This window comes from Cyprinodon variegatus, unplaced genomic scaffold (genome assembly GCF_000732505.1).
Source record: "Cyprinodon variegatus isolate N-32 unplaced genomic scaffold, C_variegatus-1.0 Scaffold180, whole genome shotgun sequence".
Classification (NCBI taxonomy): Eukaryota; Metazoa; Chordata; class Actinopteri; order Cyprinodontiformes; family Cyprinodontidae; genus Cyprinodon; species Cyprinodon variegatus.
This window is the reverse complement of record NW_015150633.1, coordinates 547514-571255: the sequence shown is the minus strand read 5'-3', so window position 1 is coordinate 571255 and position 23742 is coordinate 547514. Positions and strand designations below refer to the sequence as shown.

The window sequence follows — 23742 nt, the reverse complement described above, 5'->3', positions numbered from 1 at the left end:
TGTATATCATTCAGTTTTTGAAGGGTTAAAATTGTATTAATTAAAACAGATGATCAAACATAATTTTAAGAGAATTATAAATGTCAACTCTGAGTAAAATCCAAGAATAACTTTAGCTTTATTGTTTCTTTGTGTAGCACCGTAGTTTGGCCACTTTAATTACAGTTACCGTCTTTATTCTCTATTGCTTTGGGCAGCTCATGACTTTATTTGGGGCATGATAGTAAATTACATTTTGAGTGGCAGATCCACAGCACTTGTGGTGAAGAGAGCCCGTTTGGCAGGCGCCCGGGCTCGTTAAGCAGAAATGAGTGATGCAAGCTCCTAATGTATGCTGACTCAAACCACTGTCACGTTGTCCAATCTCCTCCCAGGTGAGCAGGGCATGGAGAGTCCTCGCAGAGGATGGCGTTCTATGGTTCAGGTTGTGCCAGAGGGAGGGTTACCACCAGGATGCCAGCGTCTCCAACTCCCCCTGTTGGAAGAGCACTCTGCGAGACTGCAGGAGCGCGGCCAGGAGTGTCCGCTCCAACTGGAAGGTGGGGGTTTGGCTGCTCTACTTCACTGAAACAGGAACCTTTTTTAAATCAAATTACTAAAACTGAGAGGTGAGAATAGCATATAGTCGACTGATGCAAATTAGACGATATATTAGTACGTGATAAACGGCAGATCCTGATGTCTGCAGTGTTTGCCCGCTAATTTTTATAATAAATTTCATTACTAATAACCATTAGATCACTGATACTGTCCTATGATTTATCCGCTGATGAGAAAACAATCATAATGTTCAGTGTCTTGAAACTCCATCAAATTCTGACATTACAGCTTCTATGATTTATTAGTGTTTTATGAAGAAGTCAACACGAGTTTGTGCATGTCTGTGTAATGAAAGTGATATGATTAATGATTGTTTTTTTTATAATGTACATATAGGATATCCCTGTTGTATTGTGTCCCCTTTTGTCAGGTTTAGGTTTATCTCGCTATAGATGCTTTTATTTTAATAAATTACATATTCTGTCCTTAAAACAAAACGGGAGGAAAATTCACCCAATTATTTCCAACTTTGCAGATGGTAAAGAACATTGAATAAAGCTTTTCCTTTCAAACTAAAAATTTTGCTCTACAAACAGGAAAACCTTAGAAGATTAGCTTACCTGTGGATCACTCAGCTAATATTTTGTTTTGTATCCACTGTTTCTGAGAACTTGCTTTTGCACGGAGTTGACCAAGGAGAATCGGGCTGGCCATCCAATAGTACCGTAGTAATCTTGTTGGTCTCTCCTACACAAAGACATACAATCATATAAATAATTAAAACTTTTGAAGTTCATATAATAAAAATTCTCTGTTCCCTTAGTGTGACGGATTTCTTATATATGACTCCAACTTTGTCACATGCCTTGTCTGAAAATCTGCAAGGCAAATGTGGAAAAAAAGCCTGTTTTCTTAATATAATGTTTTGGCTTATTTCTTTCCTTAATTAATTAATAATGTTTGATATATTCTTAAGTATTTATTGATTTATACAGACAAACTGTCCAGCACCTAAACTTTAGAAGAATCATTCAGCTTCATCAACTCTGTGGGCTTTTTTAAGAGTTATATTTATTTATTTTTTGGAAAATCAATGTGTTCTTTGATAAGTTTGAAGGCCCAGGATTTTCTTTTCTTTTTTTTTTTTTTGGATAACAGTTGGAATTTATGGTAAACTTTTGCTGACAGCTTAGTCTCTTGTATGCAGTGTTCACAACTAACAGCAAACATTTTTCATCCTGAACCCAAATGTTGACTGGTTCTTTGCTATTTTGACAATCCTTTTATCAATTTAAATGCATATTTTTTCACCTCTCAAACTCTTGGTTGCATTTTTATTTTCCATTTTTGCATTTTTTCATATTTCCAACTATTCAGTGAGTTTTTAATCACATTAATTCACACGACTCATGGGAAGGATTAATTTTACTCAGATTTTTAGACAGCATGTAGACAACTGTTTGTGTCAATCCATCAATAAATACCACATGTTTGGCAACTGCTTGTTCATCAATAATGGCAAGGAGCTACCCGGCTGATTGAGGAAAGACATTTAAATGTCTCAATCTCTAGACATTATATGATCTAAGCACCTTTTCAGGCTGTACTGATCATTTTAATCCTTAACAACATGGTGTGTGGTGGAAAGTTAAGTTGCACACATCTTAGCTGTGGAGCACAGTGGTGGCAGCATTGTTCTGGGTTGTTGGTCAGAGCAAAATGGAGAGAAATAGAAGAAACAACAGCTGGTTAGTGGATTAATGAGATTTTTCTGTTAAAGGTCGTTACAAAATGCCAGGGAACTGATTATCAGCTGTTTGAGTTTGGTTCTTTTCATCATCTAATTGTAGACCGATGACGTCTAGTGGGCCACCATATGACTGCTAAGAGATCTCTAAGGAACATGAGCCCTAATCTAAATCAAAATAAGGGTCTTCAATAAGTATTGAAAGATAGATGTTTTTTTAATTAAATCCAGCTATGCTAGATCCAATTTGTAAGGAAGAATGGCATGCAAGGAAGAGACAAGATATCATCCGACTCGCACCTCATTCTTTTAGATTTTTGTAGGAATGTTCCTTCACCTTCAGAATTTTGAACTACCTGTTGATTTATTACATAGAAATAAATATACTAAGGTTTGAGTTTGCTATGCAAAAAAAAAAAGTCTAATCCATACTTTTTGTAATTAGCCCTATAATTGTTATTGTTTAAAGTTTTAAGCCCAACATCTCTGCCTGTTTAGAACCGAGTGGGGTCCGTCAGCCAGCTGCAGTTCGAGTTGGGCAAGATTCTGTGTAGCGTCAGCTCCTGTGACAACTTTGTTTTGGCTGGGTGAGTTTCAAGGACGAGCGGATCTACGTCTGATATCCTCTTTGTTTTAACACAGCTCGATTGTTCTTGCTTCATCTGCATTGATTTTTCTGTCATGTTAAATTAAATTTGTTCATAGATTTTTGTGATTTAATACATGATGAGTAAATGAATGTAGAAAATGCTATACATCCCTGTCTAAACCAATGCCAAAATGTTGCAATGTAAAGTAAATCAGGGGATGAGGTTAATGTTTCCTTTGCCAACTGAAGCCATTGTGTTCATCAGGCAACTAGATGCCAGTGAGGACACAGCTACCTACATAACATCTTTTTTATAAAGTTTGGTTTCTTAATTTATTGTTGGTTTAATACTCTTATTAGCTGGGTTATTATTAGGGATGCACCGATCCAATATTTTTATCAGTATCGGTCCAGATATAAAGAAAGAAAATTGATCGGTATCGGTGACAATTGACTCGATATAGGGGCCGATCTATTGCTATGCTCTGCCGTCATACGGCAGCGCAACAACACAACACGGCCATACTGTTTATGATGGAGCGTGCAAAAGGATTTATATGTGGGAGAAATGTTCCAAAGGGCGGTGTTAAATCTTCAAACTATAACACCGCCAACTTAATGAAACACCTCTATAAGTTTCATAAAAAGGGACATGCTGAGATTATTGGACTCGGCAAACAAAAAGGAAGCAGCGGGAAGCAAAGGAAAGAAGTGACATTTTTCCATGTAACAGTATACAGGCCAAAAAAATCACAGAGATGATACTTGATAATGATAATGACACTTTTTTTTTTTTTTTTTTTTTTTTAACATGTTGACCAAGTCAGATATAAATAAATCAGTCATATTTATATTCGGGTTGTTTCCTGTTTTTTTTATTTTTTTAAGAAAAGGGAAATAAAATCATATGCACAGAAGAATGATCCCAGGTTTTTTTTTTTTTTTCAAACAATAAATTAATTTTTAGGCGTGAGCGTTCTTATGCCGAGGCCCACTGGGGGTTCAAGAAGACAGAAATAGACATAAAAAATGAACATATAAACTCTGATCTATAAATGCTTTCTATGTTAGAAAAGGTACCAATAAACTAGCTCCACAGGTGGCTCTGTCTGGAAAAGAAAGAGTGGAGCAGATAAGCTCTGAGACGGTTTCCATGTCAAAGGGATGAAAGAGAGCACATGCAGTTGGCCTAGGTTAAAGTGAAGTCCGTAAATCTGTCTGGGAGAGAAACGGGACTAGATCCTAAAAAATTCCGAACTCTGTCATCTATAACGAAAGATGTTGATGGCAGCAGTCCAGCTATTTCTGTCCAAGATGGTGTTTCAGCCAAACAGGAAAAGACCAGATGAGGCTACTATGATGAGAAAAGGTAGAGAGAGCATAAAGTTAGGGTCTGAACTAACAAACATTGCAGAATGTTATATATGATGAATTGTGGTCCTTTGTCTTCCAGCAACCCAAGGCTATAGCGGCATAACTATAGAGGTAGCTCAGGACAACCTGAGTCACTCTAACTATAAGGTTTATTTAAAATGAAAGTTATAGGTCTAGCCTTAAAAGTAGACAGGGTGTAGTTATCTTAAAACGTTGTATTTATACTACCCCTTACAACCATGCTGTAAATGAAGGTAGCAACCTGAGAAAAACTTAACTCTCCAGTTGTATCCATTAACAAGCACTAAGGATAACTTATAAAGATGAAATTTGTACCTTAAGACCAGAATATCAACCTTTCCGGAAGAATTCAGTTTAATAGCTGAACTGAATATAGAGCATTAAACTGCAGTCTAATTGTCTATATCTTCAGAACGTGGTCCAAGGGGGGAGATAGTGGGGAACCAGAAGCAGGGTTGCAGGCACTCAAGGCTCATCAATGCACTGAGGGAGTGAAGGGCTGGCCTGTGTGGGCTACTACAACAGATATTTTATGATAAAACGCTGTCGGAAAACAGTTTGGATCCCAGTTTATTTTGCTTACGCTTAATCAGAGTGGCCATGCTGACCTTTGTCCGCTGCTGGAAACAATGACAGTGGGCACAGAAGCATTACACCTGGACCACCTGGAGCAATGGAAGAATATGGCCCAGTGTTATGAAACATGTTTCATACAGATATATGCATCAGTTTTAATGACTTCAGTCACACCTTACAGCCCTATGTCTGACATCTGATGTCCTTTATCGGAACAAATGGCAACATTTTTCCTTAATAGAGTAAGTTGTTCGTTTTTAGTTGCTACACCACAAGTGCACATAGTCACATCACTGCTTATTCAATAAAGTTCCCTCTAAATAACAGTAACAACTGTATTTATTGAGGAAGGAGGACATAAATTGCTGCTTAATCAGCTAAACCTGCCCTGAACTAGCTGGAATGAGGCAGTGATAAATTGTGAGGGACCTTAGGGGCTCAATAAAGGGCCCTTTAGGAGATCTGCAGCGTCTCATGGGACAAACTCTACTAGATTCCCATTAGTCCTGCTGGATCCCTTCAGAGATGGCAGCCTGTTTGTATGGTTTAAAATTATACACGGAACACACAGTATCTAAACACTGAGGACATTCATTAAGTTGCCTGATGTGATGTGAACATGCTGTTAAATTTATGCATACGCTGCTATAATATTAATGATGTCAATACTTTCCTCATAATCCTTTAACTGAAACTATTTTAATTTGTTTAGAAAAGAATCAATGGCAATTAAGAGCAGTGGAAATCAATTTGATTGGTTACAGAAAACCTTTTATTAAAGGACTTTAATAACAAAAAAGGGAAAAAAAAGCAGCTGCAGGATCATCAGCCATTAATTTTTTCACAGCGACAGAACAGATCTGCTGAAGTCTGCACAAAGTCTGAGATGAACTTCTTCCCACATAAGTTTGTTGGGAGAGATCCAACATCCTCGTCATGCTGGCATTTTGATGATGCACCAATTAAGGAAAAAGTGTGCACTTCTAATCTTGCCAAACCCTGCAAATCCACACAAACACACACACACACACCCACACACTAACATATTCACTCTGTATCAAACTGGCTGTTACTGTTACTGTTAGACACATTGCAGCTCCAAGGGGCTTAGGCATGATTGTATCTGTGAAGATGGCAGCAGGAGAGGAGATAGAGGAGGTGGTATGTGGGGGTCAGAGGTCAGGGCTGCTCTCTACAGGAGACAATTGTTCCTCATACAGAAAGCAAAGCTAATTTTTCCCCCTCTTCTTTAAGGCCATCAACGAATTGCTCCTCACAATGAACTCCTTTAAGCGCTGAAAGGAACTTTGGGGTTTTTATTTAGCTGAATGTTAGCGTCATATCACTACTCTAATTTTCAACACCACATGTAAGAAATACGTTTAATCAATATCTAGTAACCCTGCCGTGTTTATATTAAAGGTACACATCTGGTGATGTGAGGCTTTGGGACACGCTGCACTGGGACTCAACATCATCCTACCTCAAGTCCAACAGTCTGTCAGCGAACACACACCCTAGACCGCACGTCAGCCATGTTCAGATCAACAGCGCAGTGGCTGCTGCTTCATATGAGGATGGTGAGTGGGGATTTGTTTAAAGGGGCACTAAATGTTTGGTTTGAACATTGAAATTAGAATCCTGACATACAGCGCCCCCCTGTGAAGGCGTTCAAACAGCCTGAAATTAAATTCATCTTTACTTGGGTGAATTGGTTCATCCAAGTCACTATAAAATTAAAATTAAAGCAAAAAACACCTTTAATAAAAGGCAAATATTTTTTGAACCCTGCTTAAATTTTTTTGCACGCTCTCCTAATGAAGCTTCTGTAAAATAACAGACATTGATTTTAGTAATCATAAAGAAAAACTAGAATACTAAAGAGGCACTGATGTATGAAACTTTTATTTTTTTCAAATGTGACACAGCTAAACCATACAGCTAATAAAACATGTTAAACAGTGAATCACTGACGTCCAGCCCTGAAATGAAATTCTTAGCTTATAGTGGCAAGTTTATCGCTATAAAGACCACCAGCACTTTATAAGACATTTTAAAACAAACAGGTGGTTATATATATCAGAGACCGACTAATGTTAGAAATTACACAGTGATTAAAAACTGCAACACATGCCACAATTTGAAAAACAAATTTATCTAAAAATCAAAAAATATTAACAATGTTTAGCAAAGGGATGGAGCTGCAATGCATGCATCAAGGCATGGCTACTCAATGCACTAATAATTCAGAGAAGACATGCATGTATCGCACATCTGGTAAACACTAAAACTGGCTGAAATTATCAGCCAGATGACATATTGCTTTGTCTCTAATATTTATAGGATAATGGTTCTGCACATCATCTATCCATCTGAAAACCTGCTAAGCATTAGGCATAGCAGCAAAGCTGTTCAGTATCTGGACATCAGAGCAATTTTATTCAGCATTTGTTTCTGGTGTAGGTTGTGTAGACCTGTGGAGCACAGAAACAGGCGGAGAGCCCATCCACCACTACCAGATTGCAGGGAGGATTCAGGCTCTGGGTCTGAGCCCAGACAGTCCCGTCCTGGTTTCAGCCACAGGATCAAATGTTCGGCTGGACAGCGCCAACGACTGTGGATACTGGAGGACTGTCTGTGAGACTCGGCTACCCAAAACAGTAAGTAGGACACTTTGCTTAGCTTTTTGCTAATGGGAATATTAGGATATAGACCTATGAGGGAGTCACACAGATAGACAGACACTTTATTTTTTTTGGACAGGTAGACAGCCTGACTCTGGTACCCAATCGGGTAGATCAGTCCCCGATGGTGGTTTTAGCAGCTGGAGAAGACGTCTACTTGTTGAATCCTCAGGAGGAGGAGCCAAGGACTCTGCACTCTGTTTATGGTCATCCTGTAACCTGTTTGGATGCATCTGATACCCTCGCTGCTTTTGGGGTGAAGCGCACAGGCTGGGCAATGCATGATGGAGGCAATAAGGTGAGTTCAGCTGATTAAGGGCTTATCTAATAAGAATACAACTAATTTGTAGAAGATATTACGATTTACATTTAACAAAACAAATTTTAAAGTGAAAGAAAAGTTACATTTCTGTTAGTTCATCAATTATAAATGGGATGCTGTTATATAAACACTATTAATTTATGTCAATTTTGGGGGGGTTACCATTCAATAGAGGCATGTGAAACACATTAACTCTGGCTATCACACTTTTTTATTTTTTTTTAAATGAAAATAAAGATGAGTCACATATAAAGTCTTAACAGGTTTAATCATGTCACACATTGAGTGTATGCTGTGACATCGTCATCCTCACACTCAGGTTGAATTTATAAAATGATTCAATTCAATGGAATTAGGAAGCAAACATGTACACCCACTAGTGCAAAAAAAGGTTACATGATTAGATACAAGATTTAAGTAAAAGACAAAAATAACGAACATGTAGGTGTAAAATAACGGTGTACCCTGTCAGCCTACCCTGAGCTGAACTGTTCAATCTGGAACCAAAACTGTGGCTTTTAGAATAAAATAGCTATTTTTCCTCTGTTGCATCTATGTGTATGAATGTGGCAGCAATAGTTACTTTGGGCATAAGCCCCCAACAGCCTGATGAAACAAAGCGTACGATGGATACATTCTTACAGGACTCTGAGCAACTCTGACCTCAGTGTGATGCACCGGCTCATTGGAAGGTGTGCATCTAGGACACTTTCTAAATTTCCTTACCAGTCATGTTGTGTTATTTATCTCCTCCGATATGCAGACTGAGGAACCTGGTGGTGCTTAGTCTCCCCAGCAACACATTCAGGTGTTAAAGGAGTGTGGGAGGTATTTGTGAGTTATAGGTCTCCCAAAGCTAGCTATTTTACTTAAGCTCCCATGGATACTTGGTAGAATTCATGGTATCTATGATGCATGTTCCTCTTCAGAAAAGCCTTCCAGCATCATGACATTTCAACTCTGTGCTTCATAGGGTTTCTTGTAATGCTGTATTAGATTTGTACTAAACATGGTGTCTGCTCCACCGGCCCAAAAAACCCAAAAATTTGTGAGGTTTTAATAGTTTTCTTAGGAAGCAAAAGTCTCCTCCTTTTGTATCTTGCAATAAACATATATTTTTGCCTCATTGTTTGTATTGCAGCTTCCAACCAGATCCTATTAGCCACTGAGAGTCGGGTCGGGTCCTCGTTTGTTGCCCTATTTGTGTTGGCTTGATAGTTTATCGTTAAAGATGCACTGACTTCCAGAATGCTCATTGTTTTGTTTATTAGCACCAGCACAAGTTAAGACAGCACCACAGGGATGAAAATCGCAAATTACGTGAGATCAGTTGATTAACATGTAGAACAGGAACGAATATTGAAAAACAAAGTGAAACAAAACGTAGTGAACTGAAGGGGTCAAACAAAATCATGGCAACCCCACCCTGACTCTCATAGTGAGACAGGTGTGCACGCACCTCTACAGTTACTGCTGTGGTGCACACACACACCTCCATTTGAGTTTTCACCTCAACAACACACATTCAAAACCAGGATCACCATGCACCACATTTCCATTTATGTCTCCTGCAGTTTGAATTATACACGCATCCACTTAAATATCAACAGCAGAGAGATGTTGCTTATTAAAACTGGTCTATGTAAAAGACCAGCAAGCTGGTCAGATCTTATCCTCTTCATTGTCTGAGTTCTTTGAATATGATAGGTATGAATTAAGGTTAGTTTGAATACACCTGAAGTCCGTCAATGCATTTTGAAGGAAAAGCAAAGCTCCTAAAGAAAAGAAATCAAATCTGAGGTGTTGGTTTTCACTTCATGCATCATCAAATCACATAAATTTAATGATTAATTAGTGAATTACATACATCACTACAGTAAAGGAACTAACAATATAGTACTTGTGTGTTAATGGAAGTGATGGAGCCGTGTCAAGGCTTTTTTAAGGGGTAAATGTGAATGTTGGCAAACGGGATGAAAACCTTACACCTCTGCTTGCTGAATTCAGACGCTCTGTATAAAGGGCTGCTAGCTACCTCCATCGCTCTAATTGTAATGAAAGGTTTCCATTAGCGTTAACGAGGCCGCTCATTTTCTCTGCAGGTGCAGAATGAGAAAAAGAAGACGTGGAACCAAGTTAATTGTAGTATGCTTTGGTCAAATGGAAATATGCTGCGAGTTGTTTACAAATGTATTCCATTGCATAAAAAAGTGACGCGGACAATCATTTTAGGATCATGCTATCAAGATTTTGATTAAATGGCCATTTTTTAATGTTGTGTTTATAGGCTTGATATGTATGATCTCTCTGAAACATTGCAAACTTTTACAACCTGCTGATCTAAATGTCAGCTTGGTCTCCTTGTGCTACAATCCCCATCACCTTGTCTCCCCTTAGATGTGATAGTGATGATCCTATGAGAGGTTTGTTTATATTTAAAATAACTGTCCTGAGTTACAAAAAACCCTCTCTGGACACGTCTCCTAATTACTACAACCTTTGAGTATACCTATATCAAGTGTTGTTTCTTAGCTAGCTTCTGTTTGTTTCTAATAATACTGGGTTTCCAAGGGCCTTATGTAGCTAATTGACTCTTTAACCTTTACTTAGTAAAAGAGCCTTGAGACACAATACTCTATGGGGGGAAACCACTCTTGGGCCACTTAAGCCTTTGAGAAAACTTCACCTTTTCTAATTTTAAACAAATTAAAAAGTAATCAGCTTATAGTTATGCATTGTGAAAGATTTCTTATAAGCTTGAAAGGAGACAAAATTCATAGTAAATACTGTAACAGAGGTGTAGCTTTAAAGAACAAAATTAAAAAATCTTTTTTAATTTCTAAAGGGGTTTATAAGAGATTTTTTGTTCTTTGTGGCTAAACTGCTGCACTGACATCATACTGTCTAGAGAGTAGGATGTAGTTTTTCATCGGCAGCACTAAAGCACCACATAGTGGACCAACTGGAAAGTAGCACTGATGTCTGACTGGGCTTAGGCTATATTTACTGGAAAATTGTATTTTCCATAGCTTTGTTTTTTTATTACAGCAAAGTGAAAGGTTAATGAATTTTTATTTTCTTAAATGTGCTACATGAATCTTATTGAAAGGATTCAAATAACTACTATGTTATTAATGTTTTAAACTACCATCAATCATTTTTCTCTGGTATTCTTCCCGGCTTTCATTATAGTATTTTTTGGGCATCCCATTAATAAATAATCTAGGCTTCTGTAACATGAAGGAAGTAGAATTTTTTTCTCTCGAAATATTCCAACCATGTACACGTGTCAAAATTAACTTTCCTAAGAAAATGTTTAATTTAACAATGACGGAGACCTAGTTCATAGCAAGTTGTGCTCCATTAAAAAGTAGTTTTGTGTTGATGAAGAGAACAATAATCTTATGGAAAAATGGTGGACTGCTTTTATGTAGAAGAATCTGCATCACCAGTTGCTTATTTAGCTGCAAGTTGACCAAGTGAGGAAACATTGAAGTGATAGGATGGAAAGCAGAGGCTGGGTAGCTTGGTAGAGTTATCAGCTTGGCAGCACTAAGACCTTATCTTCATGAAGTAATTGCAGCTCTTTTTTTAAGCACACTTTTGAACCTAAAATTGTAAACAATTGTGGAAAAGTTATATTTACACTTTTATTCAGTCAAGAAATTAGCTTTTTCTAATATTGCAATATCAGTAGTGATTCAACTGTACTTTAATAATGTCATTTCAAAAACTGTTGACCCTTCTCAGTAATCGAAGGAAAAAACTTGATTAGCATTAACGCATTCAAACCCTTTGAGGAATTGCTAACCAGATTTTTGCCTTTCTCCACAGGTTTTTTTTTTTTTAGTTTTTTTTTTTGCAACTAGCTCTTAATCTCTGAGGTTAAACAACTTTCTGTCATTAACCAAATCTTCTAAGTTTCCTTCACTGGTTCCTTCAGATTCAAGCTGGAGAGACTCACACTGAAAAAAGTTGTTGTCTCATTGCAACAACTTGACTGTATGCAGTCCCTCAGACCAAGCATGCATGTAGCAACAGTGGAGAGGAAAACTCCATTTAAACTGGAAGGAAACTTCAGGAGAACCAGGCTTGGTGTGAGCGGCCACCTGCAGAGGCTGACTGGGGTTAAAGGAAACAGAAGCAGATGATGACATAAACAAAATAAGTTGTAGGTACTCGGGTCATGGTGGAAGACTTAGATGCTGTGAATCAAGCTTAGACGAGTAACCTAGAAAAGATTAGTCCTTCCGCGAGGTCCAGACACTGGTGGTGGAATAAGCCAGATGGGAAGTGGGGCTGAGAATAAGGGAGGGGATGGGGTGGAAGTGGGTGAAAATTTGCTTGCATACAGGAGAGAGAAGCTGGGCTAAATGAAGGGGATATTGAAAGATGATTGGCTTCAGAGAATATACTGCTACCAAGTTGATTGCTGGAGCTGAATGAGGGACATTGCAGGTTGTTCAGGTAAAGCTGATAAGAGTCGCCCAGATTGAATTTACATCCAAGCTTTATTTCTGGCTAAAATGAAAAAATAACATAAATAGCAGATCAAATGGAAGTGCCTAAATGAATATAAACATCTAAAAGCAATTAGGGTAACATACTGAAGCTTAACCTGAGAATCGGCTTACTGTTATGTTAAAATGTTTCTGATATTCAAGGTTAATGACAGTATTCAATCTTAAACTAAGTAAATTTTACTTCAAAAAAAGCTGGTTTAATTATTTCTTGAATTCCTTTTGTTTCCTTGATATTTGGGCCAAAACTATGTTCTAAATAAGGCCAATTCATTACCAATTAACAATCTCACCAATTAACATATTCTAGAAGTATAATTAATTTGTCTTTCACTCTTGTTACGCTTCCATCAGCTGTTTCTTACAGCACAGATGACAAAACCCAATTTTGGCTGCCACTGGTTTTTACTGCCTTTAGAAAGGGAAACATATGCTTCATTAAAAGCTGTCAAGATGAACAGAGCTGATATCCGAGGAAATTATCTCACACTGGTTTTCACACTCGAAAGTGACACATTTTCATTAACAGCACCTCTACTTGAACTGAATGGCATTAACCTGTTATGCTAACTTTATTCAAACTCTGGGTAATTTTATTTTACTTTGATGCAGTTTCATTAATGAACCTGCGTTCAGGCTGTAGATCTTTCTGCTCCTCTTCATTATCTGTTGGCTTTGTACCGACGTGTGTACAGGACGTGTGTGTTGCTAAGGCTTGCATCCAGATCCTTGTTACTCCTTGCCTTCCTCTTGTCAGCAGACCAACCTCACCTGGGCTGCCACCCAGCTCGTGGATCTGCATTCAACATGAGTTGGCATTGACATTGGCAAGCAATCCACCAATCGCAGAGGCTCTATCTCACAGCCCAAGTGCTGTCAGAAACACTGTTGTTTCTTTATGTGGAAGAGATCAAATGAGCATACTTGTTCTACAAACTGAGCAAAAGTTGAGAACATATAATAATTTATTGAACTTGTACTGCACTTTATACATGTTGCTGCAATAACTAGGAAATTAAATTAAACCTAAATTTAATGCGTGTGTAAGAAACCTTGTACCGTATTAATGCATAGAGAAACTTTATGCCAATGGAGGGCTTAAAGGATTAGGGTACTGTGCTCATGTTCTCTTTACTACTTCATTATCCAGCCTGCATAGTTCTATATAAATTAAAGTTTTTTATGTTTCTTAATTTTGATCTAAAACAGACTTTTGAAGATGAAAGCAAGGGCAAAGGTTTTACATTCTAAAAATCAATGTGGACGTTCTTCAAATTCACCCTGAAGGAAGTTTTGGATGCAAGTTTTGAATTAAGATGAGGGTCAAATCTTGTGCCAACATTAGTCACTCAAGAAGAAATGGGAATAAGACACAAATTAATGTAAAAAAAGTATATATCTAATTGTAAATCTACTTAAGCTAATTTATCGCTGGAATATTAAATAGTTCCTGCACACAGAATTGATGTAAAATTAATGTTTTATTAAATTTAACTTAAGCTATTTCAAACATCAGCTGAAATGTGCGAATCCGCTTCACCTGGGACTTTCAAGTCATTTTCATCTAGTCTCTCATCAAAATGTGTTCCATTTTCTTCACCCTGCACTTCTTGTTAGATGAAAGTTAAATTGAAATTCTCAGAGTCCTGTTCTTGAATACAACCACATATATTTACCTGAATAAACTATTATACAGGTAAAAAGTAGTTGATCTTATACTTCTCATTTGTGTTCATGTGTGTCTCTATAGCCAGGGGGAAAATTAGGACTATCTGTACAGATGGTGGTTTTGTTGTGCTACAATGGAGCTTGGTTTTTGCACCACCTGCTGCTCATATACAGCAGATAGTGAGGTCTGTGGGAGGCCTATTATTTTGCTGGCTACCATCACCAGCCAGCTAATTTCATAGTCGGCAAGTAAACTAAAGGTAGACTTAGACAACTTTTTATTGTCATTTTGTATACACAGAGTGTATAACAAATTACATTTCATACTTAACATATCAGTAATAACTTTATATCCTGACAAAATGTTATGGGTCCAAATAGAGATTCTTGATATAGTACTTAACAAACTACCCTCTATTATTAGCTGCTCTTTATTATTGCTATGATATAAATTAAAAGAAATGCTCAAAGTACAGTTTTGTTGGGGAATTTGTTTGGTTTATATGATCTTTCTTCTGAAACGTTTGAAATATTGAGATAATGTCTGATGGTCAAAACTTTGACACAGTATAATGCTGTAAAGCAGGGGTGGGCAATTCCAGTTCCTGGGGGCCAGTATCCTGCAACTTTTAGATCCATCCTTGGTCCAACACACCTGAATCAAATGGCTGCGTTACCTCCTTAGTATGCAGTCGGTTCCTGCAGAGTCCTCCCAATTATCTGATTACTTGATTCAGGTGTGTTGAACCAAAGGCACATCTAAAAGATGCAGGATACCGGCCCCCAGGAACTGGAATTGCCCACCCCTGCTGTAAAGTCAACAATGGGGCACAGAGGGGCAAAGAGGCACATCCAAGCCATCAGCGATACACTTTGCTACTCTACCAGAAACATACATACCGGCACTTGTTTTATACAAATGCTAAGGACTCATACATGTCTAAAACAGGACCTCCTCTTGGTTTTTCTCAGCTCAGAATATGAGCCAGTTTATCACTTGTAATCTGCATTAAAGAAATCTGTAAGAACATTGTCATTGGAAGTTATGAAAAGAGGCTTTCGGGAAGGGAGATGGGGAATTATTGAATTATTAGTGTACAGAAGCAAATATAGGTCAAAATAAGAGAAAGCAAGGAGGGATGTAAGAAGCTTGAAAACAAGCTCCAGTAGTACTATATCAGTGATGTGGGGTCAGAGGTGAAGAAGACCACAGGCTTCAAGTTGATGGAGAATCAGACAGATGAAAGTCAGGACAGATCCAATGAACCGAACACGTTCTTCAATAGGGTCAGTTCAGGAACAACCTCAGTATCCATCTGGCCTGCCCACAGTCAAACAGGCATTCTACCATCTTTTTACCCAAAGCTTTCCTGCAACCTGCACCACTACCACAGAAGTTGAATAAGGAAGTATTTGGAAAGATTAAAGGCTTCTTTTTAACCTTAGCCTGAACCTGGAGATGGTTCCAGTTTTGAGGAAGACCTCTTGCCTTGTTCTAGTACTAAAGAAAACTTAGCTATAGTCCAATGACTATAAACCTATTGCCCTGTTATTCCACCTTTTGGAAGTTCCATAAAAGTTATGTTGTTGCAATCCACTGGACTTTGTTTCCAAGTTTGAAGACCTTTCGCTTCCCATCCAAGAAGAGTTTTCAATTCAAAATTGTATTGGAAGCAAAACGTCTTCAAATTTGGACACAAAGTCCAATGGATTGTTTGTAACTTTTTTGGAATGACTATGACCTGGATGACTGAGAATCTTCACCAGCACACCTTTAGGAAGGTGAGTGGGAGACAGAGAGAACAATGGAGATGATGGTAGATTTCAACAGTAAATGCAACACTTAAAAAAATTTGCCACCATGGGAGAAGAAGTGGAGGTGGCTGAGGAGTAAAAATACCTCTGTGTACCTGAACTACAGACTACACTGGAAATGCAACTGCAAAGTTGTCAGCAAGAAGAGAAAGAGCAGGCTGTACTTCTTGAGGAAGCTTGGGTCCTTCATTGTCTGCAGCAAGATGCCAGTATCTCTTGGATGCCTGCTGTGAAGAGAGATCTCTTTTGTAATTATTACTTGGGTAGAAGTATTCGCATTGTTGAGATTCTCTAAGTGTTGGCTTGGTCTTAATACACCAAATTGTAGCCCCAAGCTCACATACTCTTGTTCCTTCACCTTTCTTGAGGTCAAAGGTAGAAATACTATTGGGGATGGGAAAAGAACTTTGAACCGCTCTACCATATCTGGAAATCCCTTAGCCTTTTGGACGTCATAACACAAAAGAATTGCACATATGTCATGTGAAGCAAAGATTTATGTGATTCACCTACGATTTATGTGACTCATAGGTTGTTAGAATTTGATAGGAACATGGCAAGCTCCCTAAGCTAAAGGAGCAATGATAGGAAGCATACAGGTTCAGTTTCCTATCTCCTTACTGCAGGCAATATTCAGACAGTTAAATTTGATTAACATCCTATTTTCTTAAAAAGTCCTTACAAATTCGGATTAAGGCTTTGGATGACTCAAAAAAGCTCTACAACTTAATGAAGATGGTGAGCTTTTTTTAAAACTCCTTCATAACTTCTGGAGATGTTTAAAGAAATCTTCATGAAATAACATTATTGGCAACCACAGAGTATCCTCTTCATCAGTCTGACATCTTTGTCTTCAATCAGAGGCTTCTCTAGACCTGCTGTAAGATGGACCATTACAGGAGATACTTCCTGACTACAGCCATTAGCATTTAACTTTGTGAAGAAACTCCTTTACAAGTGGCAACCCTGTCACTCTTGTCCCTTTGGCATCATTTTATTATATTTTGAATTAAAATATTCACTAAGTAGCATTTTAAAGGCTCTCTGTGTAAAGGTTAAAGTATAATGTGAAACTGATATGTTATTTTGAAAATAGAACTTTATATTCAAGAGAAGCAGAGCAGCACAGCAGAAATACTTTTTATGTGTTGATTATCGCCTCAAGCCGCTTGTATTTTCACCTTAGAATTTGAAACCAAACTGCATACAGATTTAAGAAGTCTATGTTAGTAACTAGTTGGGTTTTCTGTTTTTGCAAATGATTTAACTCTGCGGTGCCGATTGGGATTTGTTGGAAGTATGGAAACCGTAATGAAAGCAGCGTAATTGTGCATCTGGTTCAGTGGACTAATCTCTGTTTGTCCACATGGTGTCTAAACCAAATGAGGCCCTGAGCCCATATTTGTTGCAGATGTGGATGTTTGTGTAGGGTGGTAATGGAGTGTTGAATTGGAAGGGTAGCATTGGTTCAGCTTTAGATTTAAATTTCTTTTCTCAGCATGCTATTGTACAAGTGTGTCCTTCCCATCGCTTCAGGATAGGTCTGGTTATGGAGGCCGCTGCTGGATTTGTTTTATGAAGTTTAAAAAAAGATGCACACACCTGGTACAGCACAACTCATAATTTCTCCTCTCTTGTCTATGATATTGCTGCAGTTAAGGCTAATGCGTTCAGAGATAGCTCCAATAGCGAAATAAAGGGATTTCTCAAAGGAACAGCAGTGATTTTATTAATGTCATCTGTTTAAAAGCATGGAAAGTAATCACATTAACATCCCAGTGTAATTCTGTGTTTCTTTTGTCTGCAAGCTTCAATAGGAAAGCTCCTGTGAGAGCATTAGCCTAACCACTACACAGTATGCGTGCTTAGTAATATTCTTTCTCCTCTTTGAACAGCCCCCAGTACTATCACAAATCAGCTCCTTCTCCTCTCTCAGTGACAGTTCTTCATTTTAGTGGTTGAGGTGGGGACGTATTTGATAAAATTATCTCCCTAATTATGCTGTGATTCATTGAGAACAGCAGGCTAAACCTTCTCTCAGCGTTCCAGTCTCCTGCGCTGTCCAAATCCTATCAAGCTGTCATTTCGAAGTCCGGTGTGGTTTGGGCTCTGCCCTTGGGTGGAGCACAATTAAAGCTCCGCTTGGCCCAAATATGGGGACACACAAAGACTCCTGGCACCTTCTGAAGGTTTATAGCATCCATCCCTCTCTCCAATTATTCTTTTATTTTTCTGCTTGAAAGGTCTTTATCTTTTTTTTTTCCCTTTCCTGCTCTGTGTTCCGGTTCTCCCTTTTCTTCTGCATTTTGGCTCCTTTTCTTTCAAATGTTTCCCTCTAGTTACCTTTTTGCTGAGATTTATTATTCAAAGACGGTTTTGCCTGGCACTTAACCCGTTTATTCTGTCTCGTTTGGATGAGAAAGCACCAGCTGCTAATTGATCAATTAGGCCAGCACCAGATGACATCATTGTTACTTCTATGAGAAGAGTTTATTGCAGCATCAAGCTGTAGACGGTAATTCAAGTTTGCCTTATACTTTTCTTTCCAGTTAATCTGCTTAAGTCCTTCAGGGCTTTTATCCTACTGGCAAGGCCTTTTTTCCAGTTATTAACATCTGTCTTATCTGCAATTGCACTTGTATTTTCTAATGTCCAGTATTAATCACTTGCACATATTGGCATTAGTCCTGCAAATCTTAAATACCCTCTTCATAGACTAAAATTGTTTCTCTCTTAAGGAATAGAGCTACATTATGAAGGAATTGCACTTTTCCCAGAAAAAAGACTCTACTCCTGTTGTTCTGTGGAAAAAGTGTGATTCAGTTTTGCAGACATTTGTGAGATGGGGGATATGGAGCCAACAAGTCAACCCCATGCCATGTATTTGTTTTATCCAATCACTGAACTAGGTAAGTCCTCACCTGGTTCAGTGGCTGGGCAGAACAAATATGATGCATGGAGATGACCTGTTGACTCCACATCCCCAAATTATTATTTTCTTAAAGTTACAAAAAAAAAAAAAGTACATACATTGTCAATTGAAACATCTTAACAAGACTGCGATTATCTACAAATTAAAACTGTTGTACCGCCTTTAATGACTACCAGGGTTGCAATATTATTCAACCCAATGATGGTGACCATCGTTAGTGCTGCAGACAAAATGCGCAGCAGGACACAAGCCACTGAGAGTGTTGCTAAGGAGTCTTGGCACACTTCTCCTGGGCAATGACCATTTGGTAGCATTTGATTTTAAAAATAATTCTGGTTCAACTCTCTGCAAGTAAATATTTGGACTTGTCTTACTGGCGACCCATCTCTGGTGTACCCCACTTTTTCTTCTGTAGACTGCTGGAGGCAGTCACCAGCCCCCCTAGACCTTGATGGACGAGCAGATGGAGGGAAGGATAGATTAAGATATCAGGAAGATGAAAATATGTCAGACACAAACTTTTATGGTATAGACAGGACTTCTAGGATCTGATATTAATTATTTAGGGAAGTCTGAACCTTATCCATAGCAGTGGTAAATATAAAGTACAGACAACGAATCCAACAGATACTGGAAACAATCAGTGTTCCAATACATGTTTCAATATCTTTAATCAAGGTACACAGGCATTCTTCTTTGGCTTATTTACAGAGTGCCATCTTCTATATGTTGTAGTACGTCAGGCGACCAATAAGCTTTGATTTGTTAATGGAGGCCTACGTAATAGAACTTGGAATATTTAGCTTAAGTCATACGGGTGAAAAGATAAAACAATAGACATGTAATTGATAATGCGCTTCATGAGCTGCAGATTACTAATCGTGGAAATAAGGGTTGCCTCATTTAAATATTGGGGAGCATTTCTAATCCACTTATTTCTATTTTAGTGGCGCTAAAGGCCTCTGCTCAGTACTACCTATACCTTGAAAGTGACTCATCCTAAAAATATTAAGATGATTACAGGATATTTAACCCTAATAAACACACTCACTATCTCAGAAAAAGACCAAGTATCAAGTTGTCCATTTTATTTTAAGAGGCCAAAATACATATACAATATCTAATATGACACAAAACTGCTCAGGGAACTGAAAACATGGTGCCAACCCATACATAAAATGTATATATAGCTTTTTAATTCTTCCCTCTGGATGTTCTCCTAATAATTGAAATGCACCATGGCTCTGAACTGAAAAATGTCTGGCTGCTCCTTCTGGGTCAAAGGTGGGTCTGTGCCTCAAGCATAAGAATATCTCAGTGTCTTATTTACGATTAGGCATGTGCATATGTCAGATTCTATAAATATAACCTTAGTGACACCACCAGCATTATGTTGGGTAGGGGTATACCCAACATTATAAATCTATCCTCCATACATCTGGGGAGAAGTCTAGTCATCCCAGCTCTTTCACTAGCATCTCCTAAAAAGGACTTTAAACTATTGAAACAAGATGCTAAAAAGTTAAGCAGAGAGAAACTAACTTTTAAATAAACCCAAAAATATATTCAAGGAGGATCCCTGGATGTGTCAGCACATGAAATATTTAAACTTAGGCTTTTTTTTAAAACTTCATTCTGACCTGGATATGCCTTTAGCTGAAAAAAGATGTCTGGCTTTCATTGCCACTCAATTTCATATAAGTGGTTTGTTGGTCGATTCCGCTTCTAAAGGCTGATTGATATAAAAGTTAATACAAACATAAACCAGATGCATTTTTGGCTTATGTTTGCTAGAATTTATAATAATAATATTTTCTATATAATAATATTTTTCTATTTTAATTGCCAGGACTACAAGGGTTCCCAAATCCAGTCCTCAACACCTACTATCTTGTACCTTTGGGTGCATCCCTGCTCCAGCACATCTAAATCGGATGGCTGAATTCCCCGATCAGCATTCATTCAGCTCTGCAGAAAGCTGGTAATAAGCCATTTATCTGATTCAGGTGTGCTGAACAAAGAGTGGATCCAAAAGCTGCAGGAAAGTAGCTCACAAGGAATGGACATTGGCACCACTGTGCTATTGAAGGGCTGGAATATACTGGGCATGCTTTGGCACAGCCCAGTATACACTACTAGTTAACATGTACAGTAGTATATTGGTATACTGTATATGAAGCTTCTAACACATTGATATGTAAAAAAAAAAACAAACAAAAACAAAACAAATTTATAGATACTTCTAACAACAAAAAAAAATTCTTTAAGCATATTGTTTTCTGTTAGATTTTTTTTTTTTTACTTTTTCTTGTGGGTATTTATAACTGTTTTCCTGTTACATTGCCAATGATTGGGACCATCAGTGTGACTATATATTAAAGTGTACGGATTCTGACCTAAAATAATTTCAACAGCTGACTGTTTGATCCTGAATTTCAGATTCACGTTTACAGCCTGGAAACGGGGAAGCCAGCGGTTTGTGTCGGCAGCTCGCCGGGAGATTTCACTTGCATCAACCTGAGAGACAGCCCCCCCCATCTGTTGGTGTGTGGAAACAAAGACAGGAGGTAAGGACACCAAAACTCTAACAAGTGCAGCTGGAGAGTGCACACACATAATGCATAAAGAAACAAATCTCATTTAAGTGCATAGACGAATGCACCTGGTAAAGGTTTTCAGGTAGAAGCCACATGATGCAAGCTTAGGAAATGACTGGAAGGAGAGAACAGGTGTTTGCAAAAGATTTGAGTAAACAAAACTCTACATTTGTCGTATTATTAAAGACTTTCTGTTTAAAAAGAAAAAGAAGAAATATAGTGAAGACAAAGGTTGCATTGAAATACTAAGAGGAGTCATATTTTGCTCTTTGTCTTCTCCATTACCTACTGGATGATAAGAGACGAGAATTCAGGCTGTAATGACTTCACCCAGCAGCAGCAACACACTCTCTTTCGTTAATGTGCACATGCTCGCCACATTGGCTCGCCGGTTAAAGAAAAGACACATAAAAGATCCATTCTCATCTATTCTGCACTTGTTAGAGGGTGCTGTGATGCGTAGGATGCCAGGAAAGGAGAAATCCCTGGCATGTCTTCATCCAAAGCTGCCCCCGCTGTTTCTATTCAGCCCCAAACCCATCTGGCTGTTAAGTAGTTGGCTTAAAGTGGAGAGACCACCTCATACTGTTTGGGTTCTGTTTCTCCCTTTCCTGCTAGTTACAATTAACAACACCTGAAAAAAGACAAAGAAATAGTTCCTTTTGTTTTGTTAGCGACTTCAGTCTTCAACCCTTAATTTTTTGATCAGATTTCATTCAGACAGGGGAAAAAAAGAACTGTAGCTTGGCTCTTGGACTTTGTGCTGCATTTTCTGAAGCCAGAGTCGAGGACAAATGGGAACGATGGAGACTAACGGATGGTCGGCAATCTTGGCCCTTTGTCAGGGTGGCATCAAGCCAAAGCCTAATGCATCCCTTCTTTTTGTCCAGATGAGTTTTGTCACTCTGCATTTTTTGTAGGATCCAAGCACCAAATGAGGAATCCAGATAAGGCCTGTGTGAGGGGAAAAAAGAACACATCTGTGCAAACAAGACAAATCTGAGCAGAAAAAAGAGAAAACAGAAGTCTGTGAGGTTGTTAGCTAATGGCTACTCATTCAACAGAAAGCTTTGTTCTATAGAAAAATATGATGTCTGGTGTAGAAAATGACAGTTTGTCATTTTACAGATTTCATAAAGTTTGTCTTGACTTATAGAGGAATACTCAATATCAGATAGGGCAGGGCAATTTGGCTTAAAAATCAATTATCCCATTTTTATTAGCAGATCTGATAAATCTTTAAATAAATTTTATATAATAATTTTTTTTTGTTTCATTAAAACAAAGTAAAAATTATAGGAATTAATTTTAAATAAAGACCCTTATTTTAATGATCCCTTCCTAGGGTTAACCTGAATTTAGAATGTAACTAAATGCATGCAAAAACAATAAATATACGACACACGAAATGTTTGCAATGAGGGGTTTCTTGCAATGAGCTAGTTTAGCAGCCTTGAGTTGATGGCTAAGATCATTTGATAGTCTGACATCAGTCTGAAATATGTAGGCCAACGAACTGCATCAGTAGAAAAAGAAAAGCCAGATTGTCCTTTAAAGAAATCTTCATAAACAGGAAATTGGCTTAATCATTTAAATCAATTTATAGCCCAGCCCTATTTTTTTTTCTTTTTTTGTAAGGTTGTCTTTTCTAGTTTTAAAGCTACAGTTTGCAATTTTCAGTGATATCCACCAGTCAGACTGAAGCGAAAGGAGCCGTCAACAAACCTACACCAAGAGCAAGAGAAAAATGCGACTCCACTTATAAGAAAAACTCTGGCTTGAAATCGGTCGTCTTCATGATGTTGTAGTACGTTACAATTTTTATTACGTCTTTTAAGCACTTAACCAAGTAATCCCATCCTACTTTCCTTTCATTCCTGTGTACTTAAAAACTGTTAATCAAATTACTTCACCTGCTAGTAATGTGCTAGTATTTAACAAAAAATATCATGGTCAGTTTGCTCTTTTGCAAAACTAGAAGTGTTGCTATGTTCTCCTTTGTGTCGTTAACAAACCACTTGTCTGTTTCCTTAACTATACATTACAGCATAATTCACTTTGTAGATAATCAGAAAAATACTGTACATATATTGCACATATGTTCTATTTAAATTCTGTTATTTTTAAACTTTTCTTTTTTCATCGCACCCTATTTTATTTGAGCGAGGTTGTAATTGGGCCGGCTGATTCCCTTGAAATAAGGTTATGGCCAATAATTAAACCAAAATAACACTGCAATCCATTTCTGGTAGATGAGATCTTGATTAACATTAACATAGTTTCACTGCTTCATAAAATAGTTTTGTTTTTCATATCCACTTATTTTTCTTTCCTAAAATCTTTGAAAGTGGGTGTAG

The 23742-nt window shown here is 37.9% G+C and overlaps 1 protein-coding gene across 1 annotated transcript in view; it reads left to right on the top strand.

Annotated features, from left to right (window-relative positions):
- The window catches only part of fbxw8 (F-box and WD repeat domain containing 8), a 31673-nt gene that overhangs the window by 2922 nt on the left and 5009 nt on the right, over positions 1-23742 (top strand). Inside the window, exons 3-8 of the mRNA XM_015378843.1 lie at positions 375-539; positions 2786-2874; positions 6270-6427; positions 7311-7507; positions 7611-7829; positions 21228-21355. Of these exons, the coding sequence (XP_015234329.1) occupies positions 375-539; positions 2786-2874; positions 6270-6427; positions 7311-7507; positions 7611-7829; positions 21228-21355 (956 nt within the window). The remainder of the gene's footprint in view (positions 1-374; positions 540-2785; positions 2875-6269; positions 6428-7310; positions 7508-7610; positions 7830-21227; positions 21356-23742) is intronic.